The 20,801-nt window shown below is 43.1% G+C and overlaps 1 protein-coding gene across 2 annotated transcripts; it reads right to left on the bottom strand.

Moving 5' to 3' along the window:
- Positions 1–6,975: 6,975 nt before the first annotated feature.
- Positions 6,976–20,636, bottom strand: tlk2 (tousled-like kinase 2). Of its 2 annotated transcripts, none has more exons than XM_012816883.3 (21): positions 20,069–20,636; positions 18,815–18,897; positions 18,231–18,302; positions 17,921–17,987; positions 17,775–17,815; positions 17,152–17,250; positions 16,921–17,013; positions 16,589–16,681; positions 16,056–16,166; positions 15,796–15,932; positions 15,450–15,602; positions 15,046–15,112; positions 14,825–14,922; positions 14,608–14,689; positions 13,685–13,776; positions 12,936–13,025; positions 12,557–12,726; positions 10,820–10,955; positions 8,970–9,081; positions 8,583–8,690; positions 6,976–8,299 (listed from the first exon to the last, which is right to left on the bottom strand). In XM_012816883.3, the coding sequence occupies exons 2-21, from the start codon at positions 18,893–18,895 to the stop codon at positions 8,126–8,128; spliced, it is 2,076 nt and encodes a 691-aa protein (XP_012672337.1). In that variant the 5' UTR covers positions 18,896–18,897; positions 20,069–20,636; the 3' UTR covers positions 6,976–8,125. The 2 variants fall into 2 exon arrangements, with proteins under 2 accessions (XP_012672337.1, XP_012672338.1); XM_012816884.3 differs by having other exon boundaries at positions 20,145–20,636.
- Positions 20,637–20,801: the final 165 nt, after the last annotated feature.

The raw sequence follows: 20,801 nt of genomic DNA, 5'->3' as shown, positions 1-20,801 counted from the left end.
GAAGGCATCTTCTGCAAAAACAAAACCAAATTGCAGAAGGCAACACCAAACAACAGGACGGTTGGCACAGATAAAAGCTAGCCAGCTTGTTAACTAATGTATTTCAGGACAAACATTCAGGACAACAAAAACCCGAATTAGTGTTGCTTTAAATGTATTTATATAACATAATCTTGTGACATTTACACTTTTACTATGCACACTATGCACATATTTCAAAGTCTGTCAAGCCTACTCATCTTCCAGCACAATTACAGTAAGTTGGCCTCTCATTATGGGTACCTTAAAATTATTCCAGTTTTGCCAGAGCTGCAGCCAGTTGTGCTCAAGGACGTGAACTGTGGACGAGGTGATGCAACATCTGCTGCATGAGGGGGTCTGAATATGGTAGATTGTATATCCAGTTTAGTTGGTCTCTGCGAGTATGAGAAGAGCAAGGCTGGGAACTAAGGGGTGATATTTCAGAATGGAGCAGAAACAGACAAAGCAGGCAGACGAAGCCAAGCCTCAAATAACATGTTGCCTGTCCTTGCTCGGAGCCATTGTTGGCCTGTGGAGGTACATGTGGATGCATGCTTGGGAAGTGCACTCTTCACTCCAGCCATTTCGGGTAAGGAGCTACGTGGGGCAAAGCCATTTAGAAGCCGAGAGAGCAAAGGATGCAACGTGCTGCTTATCGTGACAGACGCTGGTGTTAACCAGGACTGACTCAGAGAGGCATCTCTCAGAAGTTTCGCTGTTTCAATCAAGCTAATTATGAGCTTTTTTATTTCTCCACAAGGAAGAAAATATTGAAATGGCGTTCAGATCAAATAAAACAGTCGGCGCGGTTCACTAATTAAAACTTCAGCAGAACTGAAATGAAAAGGAGCGGAGGTAGATACAACTTCACATGAACACAAAATGTCCTCGTCTTAAACTCAAGTAAGTAATGCACTGAACAAAAACTAACTTTACTGTAAGACAAACGTTCACATTTATAAGAGGTGAAATAAACCTAATTTAACAGTCATGTTTAAAATCACAAACAACAGCACATATTACACTATGACATTATAAAACTACACAGTGCAATGTTAATGAAGGCACTACTTACAGTTGCAGGAAGGCAAGTTCATCTCATTTCTGAACAATTATTCTATTTTCATTCTTGCAATGGCTCCAGAACATTTTGGACCTTTTTAAGACAGAGATAACAGATCAGCTTTTTGTTTAGGCCAGAGATAACCAATCTGCTTTTTTGTTTAGGACAGAGATAACCAATCTGTTTTTCGTTTAGGCTTGCAGCACAACACTGTGCAACACACACACCGATTAACAAAGAGCACTTAGTTTAAGGTATGACTAAAGGCTAAAGATTGTGACTAGTTTCTTAAACTCAGCTCATCAAAATTATGTTTTAAAACATAAGGACAAGTATACATGGTTGCCCTGGGATTCTGGAATTGAAATTAACCAATGAAAATATTTTAGGGAGCCAAGGACTTTGTATTAAAATGACTTAATTAGTTTGTTTTCAGCACAGTCAGTGGTGTATGGCCGCACTTATGTTTACTGGGAAGGAATGCATCATAGACATGAATCTTATCTGTGATTTCTTGTGTTAATAACAGAAATAAGGTAATTTAGCTGTTGTAGTTGTTGTCTTTTTAAGTTCAGTCTTAACTTCAGGAGCATACAGAAATGTGCGGTCGGAAACAATGTATCATATTCCTGTGGTAGAGTTGTACATGATTAACAACACACGCACACGCACACGCACACACACACACACACACACACACACACACACACACACATATATATATATGGCTAGACAGATGGTCAAATGATGGTAATTTCTGTCAACAGATTTATTACCGATGCAAACATCAGACATGACCATGCTGGCCAACAGGGAGCATGCAGTGGGCAGTCAGCAGGCAATGTGGGCAAAACCTCAACAACAATAGGACCATGTGGACATAAAATGTGCCTGTTGCTATGGGTACGGTTGGAACTGTGTTGTTTCAGCTTGCTACTAAAGTCTTAATTTGTGCAGATAAGCTTCAGGAAGTAAATAGAATATACATTTTGGATCTAATCAAGTTCAATGCAAATTAATTGATTGCAAGCCACATATATAAACCACCATTCATGTAAAAAAGGGAATCCACCATTAAAATAAAAAAGTCTGCCACAAGAAAAGAGAACTGGGGTACCAGTATGCATCACAAAATTAACTACTTGGAATAAAAATCGGAATTCTGTGAATATGGCTTCATATTATTTTGGAGAGGATGCAGCTTGTCCAGTGATTGTTGACTAGCAATTAGGCCTGACTGAAATATGTGTAAATGAGGCCATTACATAGGACAGGGACAATGCACTTTAAGGACATTAATGACATACATGTTTGGCTTCTCTGCTATTCTATATTCTTACAAATAGTATAAATGGACAGCACAGCCATATTGCAAACTCTTGCATTGTATAATACACCTCCTGGTACAATGCATGATTTTTTTCCGAGATGACATCCGGTTGAGTTGTGTTTGTGAAAGCTCTGTTTTCAGCCACATGTGCTTGGGTTGAACAACAAGGAGAGTGTTTGTTTGACTGACTCCTGGTGGCCCAACGTGACTCACTGAAAGAACACAAGGAAAGGGTTGGGTTGGTTCCCCCTTCTGAGATCAGTGGATCACAAACAGCTGGAATTAAGCAAGAGGACAGAGACTCTGGACAGACCGATTAGACGTCAGCTTCGATTACCTAAGAATGCTTCCAATATACTTTCCCACGGAATGATTCAAGGCGCTCAAATGAGAATCTATTCAAATTTATAATCATAAATATCAGTGTCTCATTGTAGCCAGTTGAGTAGTCGTTAAGATCGCAATACTGAGTAGTACTGAAGTTACGGGGTTTACTTTGCATTGCTCATTTCTAAAGCGTTGCTGTGCTCATCTTTCTCAAACACTTGGCATGGCAACACAGAGAGCGTATGATACATGGCACCAAATTATATGATGAAGCTTACATGATGCTCTCTACATGATGGCAAACAGCATCTATGAGGTTGTATGTATAGGATATCTGGAAGTTTGAAAATGCACGGACAGAGCACAAAGCCATGCCACGTTATCAGGGCCTCCTAGGTGTTTGCAGTAATGCCTGATGATGAAAGGGGAAATTGAATCAAGCTAGTCAGACAAATTGCATTAGACAAATAATGACATTAAACACCTAAACATACTCAGAGGATATGATCAATTGTATTATGGAAATTGACTGGAAACACTGACATTGCATGTTTACCATGTCAAGTCTGGCAGTTATTATCAGAATATTTCTCACATGTTTGGTCATGTGTATATTTATGTATGTATTTATGTATGTATGTCGGTGAGGTGTATAAGTGTATAAGCTACTGGATGACCTACATTTCCCTCGGGATTAATAAAGTATCCATCTATCTATATAAAAACATATTGGATGAAAGAAAAACACCTGTGCCATTATGACTGAAATACAAAAACACATATTCAACTGAAATATAAAACATATTATATATCTATATATATAAAAACCTGAATATTCATCTCATAGTATGTGAAAGAAAGACAGAAATAAAGCCCTTTATCCTGATATATCTTTTTGGTATGGCTTCAGCCGGTTGTCCAGAAGTTAACATTGCAATCTGACAACTATTTCACTGGCTTTGAGAGCAATTTTTTTCACAGCCTAGTGGATAACTACAGTTGAGCTGTCAGACAGCATCTTAGTGGCTCAGCATTCACACGAGTAGGACAGCACAGAAAGCAAAAAGCTTTCCTCAACCTCTCCCCTGTCCAACAGCGACCACTGCTAACTTTACAGGTCAAATGAACCAGTCTTACAGGCAATGTAAATCTTTAATTAGCCTTTTAAGTACAGAGATTAAACAAAATCCTTTGTGCAGTGTGGCTTTTCAGAAAAAAAAGTTATTTGCAATTGTAATTTGTAACTATTTACTCTGAGCCTGTTTAATTTGTGACAACCTGACACAATGAATTGACACGCCTGACAACCACAGCATGAATTGTGGCGGTCTTGCTGCCTCTGTCAGTAAGGACCGCCCCCTGATGAAACAATCCAAAAGGCACGACAGCCATCAGGGGAAAAAGAACTCCAGCTTCACCACCATCGCAGGAGTGAAGGTCCTTCACCAGAACACAGGCGTCAAGCCAGCGGCAGTAAAGCCATGTTAGGGAATGGTAACAGAACAGACATAAACCACACGTCCCCATTGTTCAGTGTCCTTCGTTACTACTCTGCGTTGGCAACTCGAATGGTAAGAAAAGTTATAATACAAGGCTAACTGAAGGTAAGAATGGCCATCTGTTAGAGAAGAAGCAGGAGGATCAATGGCTTCGGTTCAGTATCTGTGGCACATTTTTCTCCAGCTGCTTTTCAATGGACTGCACTGTTTGTCTGTACAGGAGCCATGAATCGACTGGAGTTTTGAAAGCTGCACACATTCCATCTGGCTTGCTAGGGCCCACAGAGCATTCTGCAGTATTATCTGCACACAGATACAAGTTCTTCGGCGTGGTTCCAAACAGTGCTGCTGGTGAGTTAAGGTAACAAACACACAGAGATGAGTACATAGATTTCTGCCATGAGCCTTGTGGGATTGCATATTTTCCTCTGGTGTAACTTGAGAGCTGTTGATATGAACCCAAATATGTGGGAGAAAAGCAGCGAACCACAATAAGACCTTTCCACGGGGACTGGAGGCATTCCTGTTCAATTGGGTGTGTCCTCCAGGAAAAGGTGCTCCACCAGTGATGGGACAGGTACAGATGGGAGAACAACGATCCCAAAGTGTGCAGTGCAGCCATGTTGTTGTGGAAGATTGTATTATAAATGAATCATTATTTTCTTACACTAAACACAGTCACACGGTCTCTACTGGCCGACTACTACTATTCACTCAGTTCAAATTATTGAATGATATTTAAATCCTGTTTGAGACACTGGAGAATATTAATAGTAATGTCAGTCATTACCCTATACAAATGCAATTGCTTGTCTGAATGTACTGTCATTTGTGAACAACTCTGAAGAACGTTGCTTTGTTATTTTACAAGAGTTGGACGCATTACCAGACATCTCCATTACTTCTTTTTCCTATTGCCTGCAGTTTCTCTTGGCTCATCTATGCACTGAAAGTAGCTCAGGTAACCCATACTAAATATACAAGTGCACATACCACAGGATTTGTTTACAGGGATTTCATACCATACACCCAAGACAAAGTTATATATCTGGAGTGCTTGATTACTGTAAATGGTAGGTACTTGGGTGGTTACATAAAACATTTCCCTTCCACCTTTCGGGTAAAGAATAGGGGCATTGTATAAAAACTTAATAGACAACAATGATCTACTTGAGCCTTTTAGTCCAATTCTGTGGCATGCCGAGACCTGAAAGAAGTTCAAGTGGGTAGAAAAGCCATCTGAAGCTTGTTTGGTGCTGCGGTCACAGAAGGGATGAATCACAGTCAGTCTTGATATGAGGATGCAGGTGCGGCACCAAAACAACAGAACAGCGGTCATTCTAGTCTCCGCAACGTCACAGCATGTCGACTTCAAGCCTCGCCAAGATGTCTGAGCTGCCACACCAACTCAACCTAAATGAAGAAAACCGAAAAAAACTATCATATTTGATTATAAGAAGACAATTAGCCCTTTTCCACTGTGTTTGTTATTCCTCCCCTAACAGTGAACCCCAATGTAATATTCCCACTGGGTGTGGGGGGTATGGGCTCACTGCACCTACGAGCAGACGATCTTTCACTAGTTGAAAGGAAAAGGTAATTATAGCATGAGGGACCCTTGAGAAGAGCCCTGTTCAATTAGGCTCTTACTGGTTCTCACCCTCTCATCTCTCACTGCTCAGAGGAAGAAGGCTATTTCCTCCTTGACAGAGCTAAATCACAAACAGAAAAAAAGGCACACCATAAAATGCTGGCCTCTCATCTGAGCTCTTCCGAGCGTGTGTGAAAAACTAGACGAGAATCCGAGGCGGTCTCTGTGGTATTTCAGCACACACACAGCGGTCGGCACAAGTGTGAGAATTCCATGCTCCGATGCTGAAATGATATTGATTGCGTTCCCCGGCCGGCTGCATACGTGCACGCACGTGGCCAGATATCGACACGGTCGGCTGGGCAAACCCCAGGAGCCTCTGGCTTGCGCTCTCTCTCTCTCTCTCTCTCTCTCTCGGCAGCACATTTCAAACAACGTGACCCCAAACACTGACACACACATCTTACCCGGTACTTGAACCACCCACACCGAAACATCTGTCTGACTTTATAAGTCTCTCTTTATAACACACACACACACACACACAGTGAATACTTCCCTGCTTGATCTAATCTATCAAATCTTAAATTCTATTACAGATCCCTAAACTCACCCCGTTTCAAGGATAAGTGTAACAATGACATCAAACATTCCCCCCACCCCACACACACACACACACAGACACAAACAGTAGTCGACTGGCATACACTAATGGAACAATGACATCAACACACTCCTGTTCCATTACTTCAGCAAACATGCTTTTACACACACACACACACACACACACACACCAAACCAAACTGATCTTGTCCACCCGTTCACGTCCAAACAGGCAAAACAGAGCGTTTAGTGCTCCTTTAAAAGAAGAAGAAAAAAAAAAAAGACAGAGGTTAAAGATAATCTTCCTTGCCGTCTTACAGATGTTCAGGAGCTGAGGTGCAGAATTTTGCAGTTTGTGATTTCACTAGTGTGCTGATTTGAAGACAAGTACATAAACTATACTGCAGCCTATGTATGATGGCCTTCAAGAGAACGAACACACATGAATACTCTCTCTCTCTCTCCGTCACACACACACACACACACACACACACACACACACAGAGACACACACACTGAAAAGCAAAGAGAACCAAAACAGTGCATTATAACCAATAATATTTAATGATCTCTGCATGAGGCCCTACACCCACTCACAGTACAGATACAGCAGCCCTTACTCAAGGGCCAGAAATCATCAATTAAAACATACCTAAATAAATATGTGTGTATGGTTGGGTAAGTGCGTGTGTGTACGGTATGTATGTTTGTGTGTACGTCAAGTCAAGTAACGTAATGTAAGTAAAAGACCAAGATATATACTTATATATATTTATATAAAAAACTAGATTCATCTCCATTAAAAAAAATGGGTTAAATTTCAACATAAATTATTAATTCCAATATAGCTTGGGCCATCGGTTAGTCTCCACTAAAATGATAAAAAATACTTTTAAGACTTGGAGAGAAAAAACAAAGAGAAGAGCATATTGTATTTAAGCAAACTTCTGGGGTGAAACAGCACCACCCAATGGTCATATTCAGCTTTGGTCAAGGTCAGAGAGAGGAGGAGGGGCATTAGGGAACAATGACCAGCAGCATGGTTCCACTAAACACAGGCTAACCAAGCACGTTGAACTGCAGGGAAAGCCCACACCTGCTGGCCAAATTCACCCAGAGAGACTTAAAATGGGGGCTCACCTATTCATGTAGGGGGAATTTCCCTAAGCTCAAATACATTGAAAAGGTTTCCATTCGTTTAGATGAAACATTTATTCGCTTGCCTGAAAGTGTGTGAGTATGTAAATATATGTGTGTGTGTGTGTGTGTGTGTGTTCTTAGTGGGGTGTAGGGCATACAACAGAGTCTGTCCCCAGTGGCAGAAATTCAGTCCATTTTTCTGTCTCGTTCCATATGCCCCATTTCCGGAGAGAAGAGACCTTCTCTTGCCACATCCTCTCTCGTTCTCTTCTCCCTCCGTCCCCAACTCTCTACAGGAGGGGAGTAAACAAGAGGCCGACCGCACCTCGCAGCCCGCCCGCTATTAACAGAGAGAGGAGTAGAGGAGACACGAGGCCTGGTCAGTCACCTGATCATTCTTCACCTCTCCTCTATCTATCTCTCTCTCTTGCTCTCTTTCTTTCTCTAGAGGCTGTGGTCCTCAAGGTAGGACATCACATAGAAGGGGCAGGGTTAATACAGAGCCAACCCCCGCCCCTTCCTGTCTTAACCAATCAGAGCAGAATGCGGGCTCAGTTTGAAGCGCTGCTGTTGGAGGAGCTACTTGTGGAGGGTAATGCTGTCCCAGAGTTCCCAGTGCTGGCTACTGACTTCCGGATATGGGGCAGAAGGAAGGCATCGCAGGCCAACTGGTGAACGTCGATGCGGTCCTCCTTGCGGTAGATGAGACAGCGGCGGATGAAGGCCTGCACGATGGAGCGTCACAAAATGTTGGACAAAAGGATGACAATTAGGATTATGAGACTGAAATACTAGCTAAATTGGATCAGAATGGCATTACACAAATAAGATTTGGATGAATCACCAAAGGCATGCTGAAATCAAGTCAATAAACTAAATTCTACTAACATAATTACCATAAGATAGGAAAAAACAAGCTCTATTCAATTGACTTTCATTCCATCAAAGAACATTGGATCTCATAAGAAGTTCTGAAGGGGGAAGAGGGCAAAGATATGAACTGCCCACCTTGGCTTCTGGAGAAACGCCTGGTTTGGGTGGGAACTGGACTTCTGTGGCCTTCAGAATGGTGTTCTCTTGCAGGATGTCCTGCTGAGACTGATTATGTCCAAACGGCTTGGGAGGGAGAGCAACAGATTTGACATGTCACAGCTATGACTAGATGAACACTGGAAGAGTTTCAGCTTTATGAGTTTAACACTGGACTAAACCTCAATCAGTATGGCAGTGCAGATGGCAGATAAAATGAGCAAGAAGGTCTTTTACCTTTACATTACCAACATTTTGAGAAGGTCTCATCTCTACTCTAAATACACAACGATGGCAAAGAAATACTAGTGGTGAGTTGTGTGTGTGTGTGTGTGTGTGTGTGTGTGTGAGAGAGTGTTAACATACCTTTTTCCCATAGAGGCACTGGTAGAATATGACTCCAACCGACCAGACATCCACCTTGTTGGAAATTTTAGGTGGTTCCTTTCCCACCACAAAACATTCCGGTGGCAAGTACCTGAGGGGAGAAAGGAGAGATGCTTTCCCCTCGTTTCCCTTCCTTGCAGTACTGTACACTCAAACCACACAGCCCAAACAACATTCCATCATCTGGCATCAGAATTTGAAAAGTCCAGTGTCCAAGACTCAGACTCTAGTCCGACTCCTTACTCGACTTGGACTTGAGCTCTGATGACTCGGACTTGGACTTGATTTTTGACTGCATTCGGATTTGATGTTTGAGACGAGGTAGGGCTTGGTGATATATATGTAAGGTATACTGATATATTTTTCAAACAAGATATAGGATGAGACAATACCTTTCATACTGATATAGTTTGAAGTTGCGTTACATAACCTGTTTCTTTGGTTAAGCTGCCAGTGTTTGCTTCTCTCTCTCTCTTCTCTCACACTCTGCACAACCCCGCCCTCACTCCCCCTCTGCGTCTGCACAACTCTTCTAGACATCATTGTGGCCGGCGATGGCCGGAATGTTTCCATGAACGTGAAAAGTTCTAAACTCTATTATTGACTTATACTCATACACCTACTTTAGACCATTGTCAGTGAAGTGAGTAGACACTAAATATATAACTATTTTGAGAAATGTTCAATCCCTATTGAAACTTGTTTTTCCGTGTGGTGCAAACTTAAGTGGTTGTCAGCCAACTTCAGGTCACAGCATGACACAATTATATCGTTATAACAGAGCAAGTTTACTCCAGACCTTTCTAAATAAACTTACTTCTCAGAAGACAATTTGACAGAAAACAATTACCCTAGCTCTTTAAGATATCTTTATGATTGTGAAACAGATCTCTGGTTTTCTCCAATGCACTTGGTGTTTATTGTAGGCAGTACGGTTTAGTGCCAGCATAATATCTGCGGTCAAAACAAAAGCAATCTGGTGCCTTTTCTACTGCAAATTCTGTTGGAGATTAGGTAAACTATACGGGTTTGAGATTGTAATCCCACTAGGTTATGATTACATAGCTTTTTAATTGTATACTATATTCCCTGGAGATTGTTGTAGATTAGGTAAATTGGTAAACTATACGTGTTTGATGGCAGATTGTAATCACACTATGTTATGATTACATAGCCTTTTAACTGTATACTACATTCCCTGGAGATTGTTGTAGATTAGGTAAATTGGTAAACTATACGTGTTTGATGGCAGATTGTAATCACACTATGTTATGATTACATAGCCTTTTAACTGTATACTATATTACCTGGAGATTGTTGTAGATTAGGTAAATTGGTAAACTATACGTGTTTGACGGCAGATTGTAATCCCACTATGTTATGATTACATAGCTTTTTAACTGTATACTATATTACCTGGAGATTGTCAAGAGACTTTCTTTGCTCTCTTGTGAGCTTGTTTACAGCCTGGGCATGCTCCTGATAATGTTTACATATTTTAAACATTTACATTATGTGCACAATAGGTCCATTATTTAAAAAAAGATAATGTGATATAATGTGAAATCAAAATCTATATGCACTACTCATGCAGGTCAATCACGTTCTAGCCTGATAAGCTATATTAATAGCCTACTCGGGCTGTCAAGTCATTACATTTTTTTTCTTTATTCCTATTAATCCATCTAATATTTTTTTTGATGACTCAGACCTGGACTCTTCTTTGGTGACTACAACACTGCCAAAGTCAGACAGGGGAACAGGTCAAAGCAGCTTTGGTGGCTGTTTGATGAGGATAAGAAACTCGTCTGGGTCGGCAGTGTGCTCACCAGTAGGTGCCGGCTCCCTGTGACGTCAGCTCCATGCCGTCCACTCCGTAGTTGTCGTCGTCCATGATCTTCGAGAGGCCAAAGTCGGTGATCTTAATCTCTCCGCAGGCAGTTCCATTCACCAGGAGGATGTTACCTACAGCACGGGCGCGTGCGCACACACACACACACATATATATAACAGTCAGCGAGACTGTACTACAAAAAGCTCAGTGACAAGTATGGACAGTAGGGGTGGGGGAAAAAATCGATTCTTCGATTTATCTCGATTCTCTCTAGAACGATTCTGTTTCGATTCAGAAAAGTTCATAATCGATTTATTAAAAAAAAAAAAAAAAAAAAAAAAAATGATTTTTTTTTTTTTTTACACATCCGTTTGGTGTTGAAATGCAAACTGCATCGATTATTGCATTGTTCATAGTAAGTCATAATTGTGACAAGGAAAAGCTTTTTCTCTAATTAAAAAAATAGAGAAGGTAATTCATCTGTTGATTTTCTTAATTATCAAACACAAAGTAGGAAGTGATTTGAGACTCTGAGTAGCAAACTCAAATGTTTTAAAAATTGAGATGCATCGATAATTGTTTTATCGGTTTAGAATTGATAATCAGTTTAGTATCGATAATCGGTTTAGAATCGAATCGTTGACCTCTGAATCGGAATCGAATCGAATCGTGAGGTGCCAAGAGATTCCCACCCCTAATGGACAGTGTAGAGAACTGGTTGCAATATTTTTGGGTTCAATAGTATTTGTAAAATGTTGTCTTGCTATTAAAGAGTCTCTTGTCGGTTTCTTGCAAGGAATTCACTTATTCTGTAAAATTATATCCGTCAACAATACATGCCCATTAATTTTGTTTGTGCCCAATATCAAATATGGAAGAAAAAACAAAAGTGAACAGGACCAGATGGGCACAAATTGCTGAAGCCATTTAGGAACCAATCTCTTCTGCATTAGCAAATGGCTCAAGCATGAAGCACATTGTGAAAACAACATAAACGTGACACTGAGCATCCATCCCCGGATCGGATTTGTTGTGTCCCCTCCTCGCTGGGTCACTGCAGACAAAACAGATGTTCCGAGAGGCCACATGGTACGGGTCGTGCGTGACCGCATGTGTACAACAACCCCACCGGAGCGTTCCGCCTCCATGACTACAGCAACAACACTGAACACAGATGTGCCGTTGGAAAGTGACAGGCACGGGACGCCTGGTGAACACAGTGGTGGTGAATACATGAGGAAAAGGATTAATTATAGGGCCCACGCAAAGTACGGAGAGAGAGAGAGCTAATTTGTTTACAACTATGCCTTATTTATGAGAGGTAGCATTTTCTCTTTTTTTTCAGGCCTTTCCTGACTTTAACGTTCACAGGGTTTAGCCAACAAAGCTATCCCTCCCTTTGGATGTCCTGAACGCATCAAACACGCCTCAGCTTCGTTAGCCGCACTCACTATTTCATGGATAAAAATGAATATTCAGCGAACACACAGAACAGTCCGCGTTCTAAGCACAGAAATGCTCTGACTGCAAGCGGCGCACAACACAACATCGGACTCCCCAGGGGCAGAATTTACATTTGTTTGACAAACAGTGTCACCTGTTGCTCGGCAACCTATGCCACCTCCATGTTGCGGAGCAAACATAGCCTTTTGGAGCGCGCCTCCTGCAGCCAAAATTCTAAATAGAGAAGAGCCTACTGGGATGTTGGCGACACGACACGCAGGCGACTCACCTGGCTTCAGGTCGTAGTGGATAATGGGAGGTCGGATCTCGTTCAGGTACTTGAGCGCGTTGACCACTTGCATGATGATGGAGCGGCCCTCTTTTTCCGACATCAGTTTGTGCTGCTTCAGGTAGAAGTCCAGGTCGTTCCCCTCGCAGAAGTCCAGAACCGTACAGAACCTGCGAGCAAGAGCCGGGACACAAACTTGTTCACCGCCTAAAACAGTCAGCAATGGCTCAAACCACTGAAGCACATGTCAATATTGGGATCCCACTGAACATCCTTCTACAGTTTCAACATTCAGATGATCCCATTCCCCTCGGCAAAGCCCAGCTGTGGAGATATGATATCTGACACTGAGAAAGAGGCAAGAAAGGTTCTGACTCACGAGTCTGTATCCAGGGAGAAGTAATCATATAGTTTGACTATTCTTGGGTGGTCCAGTTCCTTGTGAATTCTGTATTCCCGACAGGCATGTCTGTGGGGGCAAGAAAACATAATGCAACACTTGAGAAGAAAATTCTGAACTTCTGATATTAGACTACTGAAGAGATAATCCCTTCCTGCTGAAGGCCTGATTCACGCCTCCTCAGTGGCCATTCCTGAGGGAACCAAAAGCTTTTCCCAACTCTTACAGAAGCTGCGGCACATCAGACCTAGAGTTTTGGAAACTAGCCAGGCCTGTCCATCAACTCATTTCAAACCCCTGATTGTTCAGATGGTACTGCATTGTAGCGCCATATGATGCCTCTCAACACAAATCATGGTTAACGTTCAGCAGCACGCCATACAGGAGCCGAAACTTTATTTATTTATTTATGGAGTGCTCAGCGTCTCGCTGGAAACTTTGTGATCAAACTCAAGATACAACTGAAATCCCAGCCCCCTCACCAGTCATTATAAATCGGCCTTGTCATTGAGGATGTGGTCAGTAATTTGAGACGACTCTCACTGCGAGACAAACGTTTCTGACCCAACACAGATCTGCCTCAGCATGTCTGATCTGATGTCTTTTCTGACGAAAGCATGAATCAGCCAACGAAAATGTGGTCTATGAGGTTTCCTGATGGGACAGTGAGGTTTTGAGTTGAACTTCAGTCCTACACTAAACGGATAGTTTTTTTTTTGCCCACTCACTTGTGGTAGTTCTCCTTCTTCTCATCTCTCCAGTTCTTGTTGAGCTGGTGGATTTTTACGGCAACATACCTCTGCTCCGTGAGATCAAAGGCCTGTGTGACAGAGAGAGAGAGAGAGAGGGAAAGAAATGAGATGGCGAGTCTAAAATGGAGAACAGCTGCTATACTTTACTACTGCAGCTCTCCTGTGACCCCTGCAGTGGCTGATGTGGGCTTTAGTTGCTATGCCTCTAGTATCATTTCAGTCAGGGCCGGCACTGGAGTGGCTCCATGCTACCGACTCTCCTTCTACCCAGGGTGCACTTCACAGCCCTGAAACGCGTTACCTGAATCTAGGCAAAATCCACGTAGAACAGCATCCTACCAGAGAATACCTCCATCACCACCAACAATGTTGGAGTTATAGTATACAGCCTAACAATATATCCTACTTGCCACACTAAAAGCCATAACTTATAATCATAATAATCAACTCACATCAATCATAAACTAAAGTAACTCTGGTACTTAACCCATATACAGATTCCAGTGATGGGTTTGGTGGCATGAGGAGGCACAGCCAGCGCCTAACGGTCATAGCAGCAGGCCCTGGCTTGCTTCAGCCCTGGTGAACGGATTTGCCCTCTAATTCCTTCATGACACATTTGTCTTTGCTTGTTTTCCCAAACACCCAGCTCAGAGGCAGACAGAGAGAAAGAGAAAAAGAGAGAGAGAGAGAGCGCAATGGAAAGAGAGAAAGAGAGCAAGCGAAAGAGAGAGTGAGAGAGAGAGAGAGTGAAAGAGAGAGGAGAGAGCGAAAGAGAGGAGAGAGAAAGAGAGAGGAGAGAGAAAGAGAGCGAGAGAGCACAGCCATGCCTTAGGATATCACATCCAGCCATCTCTGCAGCTTGCATAACGGGTGGAACACATCCTCAGCCGGGGTACCTTATAGACTTCACTGAAGCCTCCTCGCCCCAGTAGGTGCAAGAGCAGGTAGCGGTCATTCAACGTGGGTTGGTCTTTAAACCTAAGACGAGAAGAGCGAGAGAGAGAAATGAGACAATAAAACCTCTTAGTTCAGCCAGTAGGCCTTTTAAGGCTATAGTCCATCTAAATGAATGAATGCAGGAAGCCAGTGTGATGGAGAGGAGAGAGGGCTTACTGAGAATTGTCTTCATTGTGGATTCGCTTCAGCTCGCGGATGTGAAGGTTCCGCACGCGCTCCAATCGTTCCAGTTCTGCTTGAATTTCCGCCTCCTCCTGTAAGATACATCTGAAATGAGCACTTCTCGCACTCCCGTTAGGGCCCCACGCGCACACGCACACGCACACGCACACACATTCAGTGTGAGGTCATGGCCAAGCGCATGTCATCTCCCATACCTTCTTTAAGTGTCCGAGGCGTAGTTTGTAAATCTCCTCTTGCTCGTGATACTCTGCTAGTGATAACCTGAAAATGTAAACAAAGACTTTGAGAGTACAGAACGAGAATACCTGAGGTGTGTGGGTTAACTATTATATGAAGTGGGAAACTAAACCCACAAAAGCCTGGTTTCCTAGGTAGTTTGCACACCTGGATATTGACATGGGTGACATCACTGACTAGAATTGTATCCATTTGCAAGAAAAAAAATGTAAATTGCATAAACATAGGTGTCCCTAAATTTGACTCCGATATATTCCAGTGTTTTCTACATCCCATCTTCCCCTCCGTCACCCATCCCTCCATCAGCCCTTCATCTCCCCCTCCCCCATCAGCCCTTCATCCCTCCATCATCCCTGCGTACATTTCATTCTCCGCTCCGTTGCTTTTGCTCTTGCGCTTGTTGGGCTCCAGGCTAGGGGGCGGAGTCTGGGACACACTGGGAGGTTTCCTCTTGGCCAGCTGCTTCCTCTGCCTCTCGATGTCCTCCCTCTGAGAGTTCACCCGCTCCTGCTGCCTACACACGAACACACACACACACACACACACACACGCAATGCATGTATGTATGTGAGCAAAACCGTACCAACAAGTGCCGGCTAAATTCAACCACTATCAAAGGACAGATGTATGTATAATTCCATCGTCAGACTGTGAATTTTCCGGGAGGGAATTGAAGAAAGAAGGGACTGGGAGTGAGGGAGACCTACTTGACGAGGTTCTGGAAGGCGTAGCCGTCAGTCCACTGCTCTGTGAAGGAGGCTCCGTGTCTGACGGTGGTGAAGTGGCCCAAACGCAGCCGGTCCTGCATGCTCTTCTCCCGGCACGATATCTTCTCCTGCTTGGACTGGACAGACACACACACACACACACACACACACACGATATTAATACTCTCACTCCAACCGATACAACATGTACACCTGCGTCACATGAGTGCCCCCCAACTACTGCTGTTTTTGAGTCCCACCTTTTCTATGAGCAGTTTTTTACTCATGGTCACACACTTGTTCAGACGTTCTTTGCAGCGTTCCAGCATCCTTTGCTGCTCATCAATCTGCCTCCGCAAATCACAGTTTACCTGAAAACACACACTCAATTATAATGGAAGTCAGCATCTTGGTATTAAAAAGTGTGAACTGTAGAGGGTAAGACTATCACCATCCAAGACGTTCTTTATTTTTCTCACTGCAAGGTATTCAGAAAGATCAATAAAACACATCAGACATCAAGCGTCTCCAGTTCTGAAACCCTGGTCTCCGTGTTTCAAAAAATACAAACAGGGCTTGTGGCGCAAGCAACCTGTGGTCATTTCCCGATCCCACTACCATTCTCTCTCCCCCACATTTCCTGTCTCCCTTCACTGTCCTATCTAAATAAAGGCAAAAAAGCCTCAAAAATAAGCTTTTAAAAAAAAAAGAAGAAGAAGAAAAAGTACAAACTATGTTTTTCTGCCGGGCTGATCTCAGATTTTTTTTTTAAACTATGTAGGCTCTGTCTTACCCTGAGCAGGTCATCAATGCGCCCCTCCTTCTTCTCCAGGTCTGAGCTCTTGCTGCTCTCCAGGGCGGCCAGCTTCTCCATGGTCAGGTCAGACTGGTCAAAGGTCAAAGGCGGAGCACAGGAGGGGAGCGCAACAGAGGAGAGAAAATGGACACAAGAGAGAAAGGACAAGACAGCGGGGGGAGAAGGGAAAAACAAGCAAACCAATGAGGCGTGGGGAGACAGTGAGGTGGGTGCTGTACTATTATAATGACACAATCATCAGTTTATAGCACTAATCATATGTTCACTAGTGGTCTAGCCCACTGGTCTGGGTTCAGGCTGTGTGTTACCTGTGTTGCTCTGTGCTGAGAGTGGGAGATTATTATGGAGTGCTCTGTATTTAAGCCTAAGGAGCCTAAGGAGGATGGACTGCCCTGCTGCACCTGTAAGAAGACACACACACACACACACAACACACCCAATTAAAACAATATCACATGTCCAACACTGACTGCTAATGAGCACGGCAAAGTAATGGTGATGGGAAAACAGAAGGGGGGGGGACAATTCAGGGAACTCACAGCAGCAGGGGGGTTCGAGAGCGAGTGCTGTGGGGATGATCGAACCACGGGGGGAATACACCTAGCTGGACTGGTACCAGTCCCGCTGCCACCTGCAAACTGGGAGAGAAGAGCAAGAACCGACTCAGAGAAACTCTCACCAACACTGACAGATGCTCCTGCTGAAATCAGTCATAGGGGTAAGGTAAGGGTTTCAATACCTCCAGGAGCATCAAATATCATATTTTTTTTCGACTACTACTAGGCACAAGCATGTTTTTCAACCTCACGGCATTGTTATCAGAGCATAACATACATGGTTTCACACCAGCAATTTTTGCAGTCTAATATAAATATAACACCTAAGGCATCTACACAGGCTTCCTGAGGGCTAGGTGTAAAAGCATGTGAATAGGCAAACAGTCTAGTACCCTGAAGGAGCAAGCTCTTTAACTAGAGGCTCATTTTGGCCATTGCCATTCATTGTGATTTAATGCAACGGTAGACAGAATTACGGCATTCCCATGAATTAGTTAGAGACCCCTCATCTTCGAGTCCTTGTTTCCAACAAATTCAAGTACCTTCTGGCATGTCTGTAGTGGTTGGCGGGGAACTACTGTGTTTAAGAGAAATCCAAGTCTTACCTCAAAATAATCACTAATCTTGAGACCTCGTGTCCCTTTCCCTGCAAAGAAAGACACATGAGCACAATAAAGAAATGCTCACAAGCACAACCAAGTAGGATATTGTGAATTAAAAATAAATGAATGAATAAAATCTAAATTGTCACCTTGGTTGTCAAACATGTCTCCTTTCCTCTTCCGGGTCCTCTGATCATTCGGTTTTTTTTCAGGAGTCTGAAGAGACCAAGCAAGAGAGGCGTGGGTTAGAGCACGAGGACCTCCAGGCTTACCCAACACAACGGCACATACAACATGCACTGACACAAAATTCTATTTCAGCTACAACAAATACTCATCACAAAAGGCTCATCACATAAAATATGTCTAAACTGTGTGTGTGTGTGTGTGTATCTACATGTGAGAGACAGACTACTTGTGAGTGTGTCATTGATTTCTGGGGAGAAGTAGCACACCAACCTCCAGCTCTTTATCACTGAGCGACCCGATGCTGCAAAGACTCTGATTGGATGACTCATTTTGTCCAGAGCCCTGAGGAATGGAAGGGGAGGAAAGAAAACAATGATTGGACGAACATCATTCCCCAGTTACATACTTTAGCAGCAAACCCCACCCATTCCTCATGGCCATAATGCACTGCCCTTTGAATTACTCCAGCCCTTACATGTCCATCACTGTATTCACTCACTCAATCAGTCAGTCACTCAGTCAGTCATATATTTATTCATGCATTCTCTTTGGCTGTCCCTCTTTTACTCATGATGTTACGGATATAGAGCTTTGCCCCTGCAACCTCAAGGCCTCAAAACGGACAGATAAATCACAGGGAATGATAGACAGAGAGGGAGAGTGAGAGTGAGAGAGAGGCGAAGAGAAAAAAAGAGGATGGATGAGAGAGATTATAGGGCATCTGATTAAAAGCTGGTGTGTCAGCGTGACGGCCAAACCATATGAAATGAACATGGAAAAGAGAGAGAGAGAGAGAGAGAGAGAAAGATGGATGAATGACAGAAAGATGCTTGAGGAGGAGTTTGTTTCCTGACCCTGGCAACTCCAACCCCAGTGAAGCGGGCCTCTAGTAGCTCCTGGCGTCGTGGATCCAGACTGTGCAGTTCTTCCATCATGGCTTCAGGAGAGAGAGAGAGAGAGAGAGAGAGCTTTAGGTTACTCAGATGGGAGTGTATGATTGTGGAATCACTGTGAGGGTGACAGATTGGTAGCAACAGCATAACAATTTGTGCGCGTGCATGTGTGTGTGACATGTTGACTCATGAATCTCTCGTGTAGGTTTCCAGAATATTCCTAGGGTTCATGACTCAGCCTCACCTCTCAAACTCATGTCTGTCTCTCGGTTAGCCCAAATCTGATATTACAGATATTACTATAGCTGTACTACACACATCGATATTTTTGTAATACTTTTGACACATTGAATTGAATATCATATCAGCAACACTGAGTAAACAGAGTCTGCGTGGTTACATCAGACAACATGGGAGGTGGCAGGACTTTATGACCCATTCTTTTAGGAGCACATATTTAAACTAATCACCAAATAAGCTTTCCAGGCATACATTTGTCTTAATGAAACTTAGTCTCTTAGAGGATGAACTGAAATCATCAAAGTCGGTTTACATTACGACACTGAAGAAAACATACGTTATACCCCGTTCATACACAAACTACATGCATTGCCTACACTTCTGGGTAAGTTAAAGATGATAGTTAACCAATACATTAACACAGAAATACCAGTTTATACCTGAAGGTGTTATCTTAATGGATGGCTTCAGTGAACAAACACATACTCTGACATGTCATGTAAGTTATCAACTGGACCATTGGGCAAAGTTACCACATTGTGTACCCAGTAAGCTGGTCATCTAAGGTGTGCCAGTCTTCTAATTTGCCTATCTAGCTAACCTTTGTACACTGCATTTAAGTTAGCGCTAACTATGATAAACATCACAGTTTCTACATCGGTCCTAATCCTACAATATTTCCCTTCTCTTTACAATAATGAACATAAACTGTTTGCCATTTCTCGAAACAAAGCTCTAATTCTGGTCAAGTGACATGCACAAGCTATGGGTAAGCGCTGACACACATGTTAGCTGACTAACATCAGCTAGCTTGCTACCTAGCTTACAAACCAAACTAGAGTAAGGCGCTAACGATGGTTAGCAGACCAGCTGACAGCATCCTCTCGTTTTTCCAATAACGTTTGACACAATTAAAACACAAAAGACTGACATCACACTTAATCCACATATGGCACAAACAGGGTGGCATTATACCTGCGGCAAACGTTTTTTTTTCCCGCAAGCACCTTTGGTTTATCCTCGATTATTCTTCCCTCGTCTCCCGTCTCACCTTTCTTGGCTACTACATTCCCAGACAAGGCCTCATCCGAATCCCCGTCTCTCGCCTAAGAAGACACCCGACGAAGGCAGTAGTTCGCCACCTCAGAGTTCCACAGACGAGCGGAGGCTTACAAACCTCCAGGGCCTATGAGAAAGTTACGTCCCCAACCCACCTCAACAGAGCTTTGGCCAGCTCAGATCCCAGGGGTTTGAGGTTTCTTACGTTTTTTCCTTAGACATCCATTGTATTTTGCCGTCGACCATACCAGACAATGAACTTCACCTGTTTCATGAATCACGGCTCCGACAAGAACATTTTTGTCATTTTATTCCCAGTTGGTGTCAAGCTCAGTCCATCCAGCGAATAGCTAATTTAACTTGCAGACAGCGGTTCCGACGAGCTCACCTCTTGCGCATCAGTCAGTGGTCTAGCCTGGAAGTGATCCCGTTTGAATCAGTTCAGTTTAATCCGGATCGATTCGGTTCGGTTCTCATGATTTTTTTTTGCAATGTAAACAATAATCGGACAATCTCATTTTTTCTCGCAAGATTTTCTTCCCGACCACGCCCCACTTCACACACTATTAACCTCAATGAAATTGAGAAGGTAGCCACATAGATCTATCAGAAAAGGAAACAGCCGTTCATTTCTATAGGCTGCCATAGA

This window comes from Clupea harengus, chromosome 1 (assembly GCF_900700415.2).
Source record: "Clupea harengus chromosome 1, Ch_v2.0.2, whole genome shotgun sequence".
Classification (NCBI taxonomy): Eukaryota; Metazoa; Chordata; class Actinopteri; order Clupeiformes; family Clupeidae; genus Clupea; species Clupea harengus.
Note: the sequence above shows the minus strand (reverse complement) of the source record. Positions and strands in the feature narration are given on the sequence as shown.

What these genes read in the sequence shown, in the direction of transcription:
- tlk2 (XM_012816883.3), bottom strand. Translation starts at nt 18,895, where the DNA reads ATGATGGAAGAACTGCACAGTCTGGATCCACGACGCCAGGAGCTACTA. An exon ending in AACGGAGCGGAGAATGAAAT is followed by an intron (nt 15,113 to 15,449) that starts GTACGCAGGGAT and finishes TTACATTTTCAG; the next exon opens with GTTATCACTAGCAGAGTATC. An exon ending in AAGAAGGAGAACTACCACAA is followed by an intron (nt 13,026 to 13,684) that starts GTGAGTGGGCAA and finishes TTGCCCCCACAG; the next exon opens with ACATGCCTGTCGGGAATACA.